Below are 8,322 nucleotides of genomic sequence, written 5' to 3' on the forward strand. Positions count from 1 at the left end.
CTAGTTGAACTTGGGGAAGGGGCGGCACCTCTCCACGCCCATCCCCCCGGCGTGCGCGTTAACCCTGTTGCCCCTGAGCACCCCTAACGGGTCGCTGGCCACCACGCCGCTGTCCTCGGCGCTTGGGAGCTCCTGGGAGCAGGAGGCCGGCGCGGGGGTCATGCGGGGCCTGGGCTTCAGCACGTTCAGCGGGTCGCGCTCGGCGTCCTCGGCGCTGCGGGTGTGGCGCCGCGGCCGCGGGGTGTTGAAGTGGACGAGGGGGATCTCGTTCCTCCGCGACAAGAACTGGGAGTAAGGCGGCGGGTTGGTGCCCGGCAGGAAGGCCCTCTTGGCCGGGCCCAGGCTGACTAGGAAGCGGTGCTGCGGGGAGTGGTACACGTCGTAGCCGTTTTCCAGCGTCCGCTGTCGGAACCTGCAGCTCTCGGGGCTGAAGAGGTGCTGGAGGGGCAAAGCGAGAACGGTGAGGCCCGCCCGGCCCCCGGGGGCTCGGTCGGGGAGGCGTCTTGAACCCCTCATTCCCTTGGGCGGGGGAAGCGGTGGCCCTGGTCTGCAGGGCCTGCACGGGGTCCCTGGGGCTGGGCTGGCCACAGCGGGCAGCACTTTGGGCCCGTTTCTGGAGGCAGGGCCAACTTGGGGGCCACCTGGGCCTCTGCCTCTCAACCCTCTTTCGGCTGAAAGTTGGCTTGGGTCTGCCTCCTTACCTGGAGAAAGGAGGGGGCTGGAGTTTGTAGGGCCAAACATAAGGGAGGGCACTCCTATCCGAGATTGGGTGAACTCTGGCCACCGATGACCTAGGTTTGAGCCCCGGCTCTGCCACTAACTTAGTACAGGCCTTCACCGAATGCCTGCTAGGGCGTTCACACACGATTTCACTGAATCCTCTAACTCCATGGAGTGTTTTACCAGATGAGGACTATCAGTAGGTCTAAATGTGGTCAGCAGATATTTTAAGTCGGTGCCTCTATTTGTCCCACAGAGAGTTGTCTACTCCGGGTCAGATAGTGTTGTAGGTGCTGGGATATAGCAGCGAGCACAACAGAAAGTCATTGCCATCATGGTATTTCTGGCGGGTCTGTCTGGTGGTAAGAGGCTCCGGAGATGAGCGGTCCTACCATTGTATGATATCAAAACCCTTTGGAATGTGCCTGCAACCAGTAGTTTGGGAAATCCTTTGCTTGCCGGTCTGACCCACCAGCAACCACAGTTGGGGCAGACAGAGATCCTTCATGAGAGATCTTTAACTGCAGGGAGATCCCACTTCACTTTTTCCAGGTGAGGAAACTGACATTCAGAGAAGAGAGGGGACCAGCCTAAGGTCAAGAAGGTCTAGTGAAAGAATCGGGAAGATGCCAATGGCTTCTCACTAGAGTAGGCTTCTCACTACGCACAAGGTGCTGTGAAGGTACAAAAAGGGGTGCCAACAGGCAGTCACTCTAGAGGCCAAGAGCCCGGGCTCCAGAACCAGACTATCTGGGTTCAAACCCCCGTGTATAAACCCTGAGCATCTCCTACTTAGATTGACTACATCACTCGGTGGCACTATCACCAAGCACTGCAAATGGAATCTTTAAGCTGTAAGATTTTATGTTCTGGTGAAGAAATGAATTATCTCTAAATGGCGACCAGCACAAAAAGAAACTCACCGATCCGAAGATATTGCCTCTGAAGTCCATACAGAGGTACCTCTGACTCATCACACCTGTTATCACCACAAAGCCGGCATCCTCCGATCTGATCATCAGGGCACCTGTGGAGAAAACCATCCAGGTCGAAACCTGGCTGCACATCCAATTCCTATCTCCAGGCACTTCTTGAAAACCCACCTCCATGAAACCTCCCTTGATTGACTTTAATTTTTTAAAAATTTATTTTGAGAGAGAGAGAGCAGACATGCACATGTGTGTGAGAGGAAGCGAGTGAGAGAGAATCCCAAGCAGGCTGTACACTGTCAGCATAGAGCTCAATGCAGCTCAAACCCATGAACCATGAGGTCATGATCTGAGTCAAAACCAACAGCCAGATGCTCAACCAACTGAACCACCCAGGGACCCCTCCCTTGATTGATTTTAAGGGTGGTGATGATTTCCTTTCACTTCACTCCTCTTGCACTTACTTGTTCAGCTTCATTTCTTTGGATTCTCCCCTCCAAACTACCCGCCCCCACTCTTTGCCTCCTACTTTCTCCTCTTGTCTGTACGGAGCACTCCAAACTCCTGTGCTGGACACATGTTTCTTTATTTTCCCCATTGCCTGGCTAATACCTCTTAATGTTTGTGGTGGTCATCACATTCTCCCATGCCTTCTGGGCTTTTGTAATTGTTAAGTCTATGCTGCGATGTCTTTCAAGGATCTGGCTTGCATGTAGAGCCTGAGCTCCACCCAGGAAAGTATACAATAGTCAGTGACACATCACCCAGCACCCATTATGGGTCAAGAACTGTATTAGAACCGATCTGTCCCTCCCTTCTCTGCTTATTGAAGTCATTCATCCTTCAAGGCCAGGCTCAGATGTCACTTTCTATGAAGACTTTCCTAATCTCCCTAATCAGGACTAATGCCCACACCTTTATTACAGCATGCATTTCATTCACCTTGCCTTAGCCACGTTTACTAAGTGCCTCCCTATGAGTGAGCTGTTTAGGAGCCGAGGGTTTATCTTTCTATGTCGAATAGATACCACGGATGAATGTGATTTCTTCTTGGATCTTCATTGCTGTTCTGTGTCCTTTTCTTGTTTGGTGGTGTCCCCTCCAGTGCTGTCCCTCATGGTCTTTCCATGTCCCCACTCAACAACCAGGCTCCAACAAGAGCCTGACATCCACATGTACTACCTATGTTTTAAATAACTGATGACGCCCTGCCCTCATTGGGACTTGCACTTTTAACCATTTGCAATGCATTGTAGCAAGGACTGGTTAAGTATGATCTAAAGCTTTCTGTTTTGTGGCAAGAGTACAATTCAACAAGACTTCCACCCCAAATGCTTTTTAATTACCTGACATCTTCTGCTTAGAAATCATTTCTTTAAGTCTTTGGGGTCACTTGCATTTGCCTACTGCAGAATTCCCATGTGGTTCTCCTTTGGCCTCACAGCCCCCAGGCAGGTATTCAAGTTTCTTTTTCAGAAATGTCATGTGGAGAGATAGTAAATGTCCAGCACCTGTGCCCAGTAAGTGGTGGAGCCTCATGGGATGACTTACACCTATGTCTCCCCCTCTTACCCTGTGTCGGCTCAATACAGAGACCTTTGAGGAGAGTAGCAGACAATACTTAGACACTAGCTGAGTATAGAGCCTCATGTGGACGGAAATTAGAATGATGTGGGACAGAAGGAAAGAGGGCAGGAGCAAGCCCAGAAAGAAGAGAAAGCAAGATGGGTGAGGAGAAATGTTAATTTGTTTTCAACCTTTGCTAAGGGTTAGCCTTGAGGGAAGTTTCTGGAAGCAGGGTGGGGTATGGGAAGTGCCGGGGGTATTTAAATTGCTCCATAACAAGGACTGTCTATGTGTCTCAAATATATGGCTAACTCTATGGCAAGCCCTGAGGGAAACAAAAGGAATGTGTAAAATATAAGCTTTTGCCCCACCCACTTTGGGAGAAAAATAGACTTAGTGTTGCACTTTTTAGGTACTCTACATATTTTAAATTCTCAGAACAACTATGATGTTGTTAATGTTAGCATTAACATGGGTTGTAGCAGCATTCCAATTTATGTGAAAAGGGAACTAAGGGCAGGATTCAAACGCAGGATGGTGACTCTAACATCCTCTTTCCATGACCCTGCAGCTTGCCTCCAATAGGAATCATCACAAGCCTGAGAAGACGAAACCAAGTGCCAGACACATGCTGTGACCCATGGGAACCCCAAGTCACGCTGCCCCTAAGTGGGTCCGGGCAGGGTCGCTGACCCAGGAACGGGGGTACCTGGATTCTGGTCCCACCTATGCTACTTACTGACTTTGTAGTCTTGGACAAGTCATTGCTCTAGCCTTGGGTTGCTCAGTTGGGTAAAGAGAATAATAGTAGTGGTTCTGCCTACTTTGTGGGGTTCCGGTCAGAATCAAATGCTATCATGGTTGGAAAAGGGACTTTCTTCAAAAAGTGTTAGGAAATGGCAGGCATTACGTGGCATGTGCTGGTCTGCCATTTATGACACTTGGGAGCTCTGGCAGCCACGAGGGCCTCATGCTGGGGGCAGTGGGGGCAGTGTGCATGCCCTTGTGCTCCTGAGCTCCAGGGCTGGTCCTAGTAGGAAACCGCCTGCAGGGGAACAGCAAGCAGCCACCACAAAGGATGCACAGACTTGAATCTAACCAACATGAGCTAGCGAGAAAGTGCAGAAAATGTCAGAGACAGATTGCCTTCCCTTTGCCCATTCAGAAAGCAGGTTTTCACAGGCTGCACAGATTCTATAGCAGAATTTGGCAGAAGGAAGGCACAAATCACTGGCTACTGGAACCATTACCTGTTGCAGCCAGGTGGGCTCAATGGCTGGCATGTGGAAGAAGCATGGGGTTGGGGTCAAGGTGTCCTCAAGGTGACCTTAAGCCAATGTAGTTCTTTAACCTTTGTTTTTCATATGTAGGGAATTCATTTATCTCATTTGGTCATCTTGAGGATGTCATGAGATAATATTCTTATCCACAATAAAAACATTTCTAAATGCTAGTAATTTTACTACTGCCACTTGCCTCCACTCTGCTCTATAAGTAGAAAATTATTGGCTCTGTTCTATTCTCATAGCCAGTAAATGATAAATGAGATGATAGATGTAAAGTGCTTCAAGCTCCCCAAAAGAAAGAGAAGAGTTTGCAAGTTTAAAGAGCCCGAGGATAATTCAGCTTTGGGTAAAGAAAAGTGCCAGTAGGGAAGACGGAAGAAGGAAATATACCAGGAGTTCTGGAGTGATATTAACCAGGGGTACTAAGCATCTCTTCTGCTGTTTCTATGAAGCAAGCCTGGTGAGGAGTGAGAAGGTGGCGCTCTTCTTAGTGGAACAGGAGACATAGAGGTCAGAGAGTCTCCCTGACATCAGTGCTGTGAGTCCCAAGGGAAGTTATAGAATTGTATAGGGCAGGTAATTTCATGATGACCAGCAACTCAAAGATGGGTTGGACACTCAACTATTAATCGGGAATTTACCAAAGCACAATAATCAAATGAATCAGATTTCACCAGAAATATGTAATAATTAGGAGGGGGGAAACACCACACACCTTAGCAGGGTGAAAGCAAATCCTTCACCAGTCTGTGAATTACCTGTGCTACCTATCTGCATGTCTCAGTGTTTCCCCTTAACTTTTTAAGTTACTTTTGATCTTAGTGTCTACATTTATTTTTATAATACACACAGTAACTGATTTGAATAGTACAGAGGGTTATATAAACTGGGAAAAGTAAGTCTCCCTCCCACCCCCCTGACCCCCCGCCCCCACGCAGCTTTGTGTCAATTTCTAGAGACACATGCTTAGACGCCATCTACATCTAGCAGAACAAAAACCCATTTCTATTTTTTAAAAAAATCTGAAATCAGTTCCATTCATTTTGCTTCTTCCCAGTCATTTTAATTCATTCCCAACTAGTATCAGTGCCTTCTCTGGGCCTGAGTTCTACAACTCAGACTGTCTGCTTCATGACATAGGCTGAGCAACACACACTGTACCTCACATGGCTCACCACAGCCGGTGAACACTGTCTACTCCATGTCATGCTCCAAAGGACATGTTTTTGGGGTTCCCTTCAGTGAAAGATTCTGTTAAATATCCATTGAAAAAAAAACGAGCAAAAAAAATGATGCATCAAGTGTATCCAGATTTATTCAGATTTCTGCCATTATTGGACTCAAACTTGGCTTCCCAAATGTTGACTCCTGAATCCTACTTTGGTAGAACTTTGGTCCCTCCTTTCATCTCCACTGAGCACCTGAAGAGGTGTGCCCAGCTGGCTTTGCATGTGTATGTATCTTGCTACAGCTTTCAAGACCTTTGATTCCACAAAGCAAGGTCAGAGCAAAATTATTGATGAATTCATTACAACAATAGGGCAAATGATTATTCCTATAAGAAGTTTCCTTTCACTTGGGGCACCTGGGTGGCTCAGTTGGTTGGTTGAGCGTCCAACTTCGGCTCAGGTCATGATCTCGCGGTTTGTGAGTTCGAGCCCCGTGTTGGGCTCTGTGCTGACAGCTCAGAGCCTGGAGCCTGCTTCGGATTCTGTGTCTCCTCCTCTCTCTGCCTCTCCCATGCTCATGCTCTGTCTCTCTCTGTCTCTCAATAATAAATAAACGTTAAAAAATTTTTTTTAAAGTTTCCTTTCATTGAACAGAAACTGTGATTACTCTGCACTGAATCTGCTTGCATTTTCCTGAATCCTGAGCGTAATTTCCCCATGTTCTCCTAAAATAGACCTTGTCTTTTTCAATATGCATCCCCCTTCCCAGCCCAGCATCACCTATATAGGTGCACGCAAAGGGACCCTCATTTGATTCATAACTAATTGATCAACTGTTTGTGAATTGTGATCCACCTTGTCACAAACCTAACCTTTAAAATCATCCCAGTAGCCTCATGTTGCCAAGAAGTTCCCAACTAGCTTGATTGCTACTGAGCAGACCTTTCAGCTCCACAGAGAGGAGTCACCAACTGATACCAAACTGGGTACCTCTGAAGCCCCTAGTAAATATGTTTGGTGCATGGGTGCATGGGTGCATGGATGGATGGATGGTTCATGCACTTGGTCAGACCCACCAAGACAACATACCTGGGCAGTCTGTCTTTAATACATTTTTCTGAGAAGTTTTATAAGGCCTGACTATTAGAAGCTCAGAATTGGAAAGAACCCCTGGGTTCCTCTATTCCAATCCTTGGTCTGATACAAGAATCTTCTTGACAACCTCTGTTGTTAGCCCTGTCCAAAGTTTATGACCCAAACTCGATGTCAATGGCCTGTCTGGCTTTTTCCCTCTCCACTTTGTTGCCTTTCTTTCTGTACATTTTTGGACTCTTTGGGTAGGACAAAGCGAGAGTAGCTGCCCTTGTGGGAAGAGGGATTATAGTTAAGACATTATTTATGGGTGCCTGGGTGCCTCAGTTGGTTATGCATCTGACTTCGGCTCAGGTCATGATCTCACGGTTTTGTGAGTTCGAGTCCCACTTTGGGTGAGCATGAGCCCCTCTTCTCTCTCTCTCTCTCTCTCTCTCTCTCTCTCTTTGTGCCTTATGGGATTTTCTCTCCCCCCACCCCCCTTGCCCCTTGCTCACTTGCACCCTCTCTCTTTCTCAAAAAAAAAGGTAAATTATTGGGAGAAACAAGTAAACACTAATTGGGGAGGTGGCAGAATCGTCTCCCCAGGTTTAAACACACACACACACACACACACACACACACACACACACAAGTAGATTCTAGGCAAGAAGCTAGGAGGCTGGATTAGTCCTCTGTTCTAGCCCAAGACCTCCCCAGGCCCCTTGGAGGTGGGTGGACAGAGGAGCTCCCCCTTCTTTCCAGCAGAGATGAAGCCCCTACTCACTGTAGATGGTCTGATGGGGTGTGCCATCCACATGGCCGTCCTTGTGTATCTGCAGGTGGTAGCTGTTCCTGGCTGTGGCCGTGTACAGGTGGGTCAGGCCACCCCAGCTGGAGCCCAGCAGCGGGGAGGTGTTAGGATAGGCTCTGACTACCCAGCACAGGACAGAGACCAGGAGCCCAAGGCGGGTCCCTGACATCACGGAGCTCTGAATGGCTGACTAGAGTTTGAAACCTGACACTGCCTCCCTGACTCCCTGGTCTTTTTCTCCTCTTCTCCTTTGTGGGTATCTGGCGTGAGGATCCTAGGCTGGATTCCCTCCTTTTTTCCCTCGGATTTTTAAAGGGTAGATGTGTGACATCAAACAGGAAAAACTCCACTGTCCACATCCTCTGTGTTGTAACCAGCCCATTGGAAGAGAAGGCAGAGACCTTGGAGGCTCACGGAAGGCACGTCGTTCCACACACACACACACACACACACCCCTCAATTTCAAGCCAACGCTCCAAAAAGTGAATGATGTGTGGGCAAAAGTTATCTATGACTCTGGATTGTCTGTTGACCTGCCCCACTTCCACCAGGAAATGTGAAGGCAGTCAGCGGTTCTGAAAAAAATCCAGCTTCAGTCATGCAGTCAACAGACTCCTATGCAATTAATCTCCCATTGAGTCTACTCATTTTGGTTTTCTCCGTCCTTTTAATTCCAATCAGCAGCTATGTATCCTGGGCTTTCTCCCTGCACAGCACCAGGTGGGTGTTTTGAAGTTGCAGAAATAATACAGGACACCAGCAGGCAG

General features: G+C 48.2%; 1 protein-coding gene across 1 annotated transcript; it reads right to left on the bottom strand.

The window, feature by feature from the left end:
• FGF23 (fibroblast growth factor 23) lies at positions 1-7,724 on the bottom strand. The gene is made up of 3 exons (XM_047864895.1): positions 7,529-7,724; positions 1,644-1,747; positions 1-438 (listed from the first exon to the last, which is right to left on the bottom strand). Exons 1-3 carry the CDS (start codon positions 7,722-7,724, stop codon positions 1-3), a joined length of 738 nt encoding a protein of 245 aa, XP_047720851.1.
• Between the last annotated feature and the right edge of the window lie 598 nt (positions 7,725-8,322).

Source organism: Prionailurus viverrinus, chromosome B4, assembly GCF_022837055.1.
Source record: "Prionailurus viverrinus isolate Anna chromosome B4, UM_Priviv_1.0, whole genome shotgun sequence".
NCBI classification, from domain to species: Eukaryota; Metazoa; Chordata; class Mammalia; order Carnivora; family Felidae; genus Prionailurus; species Prionailurus viverrinus.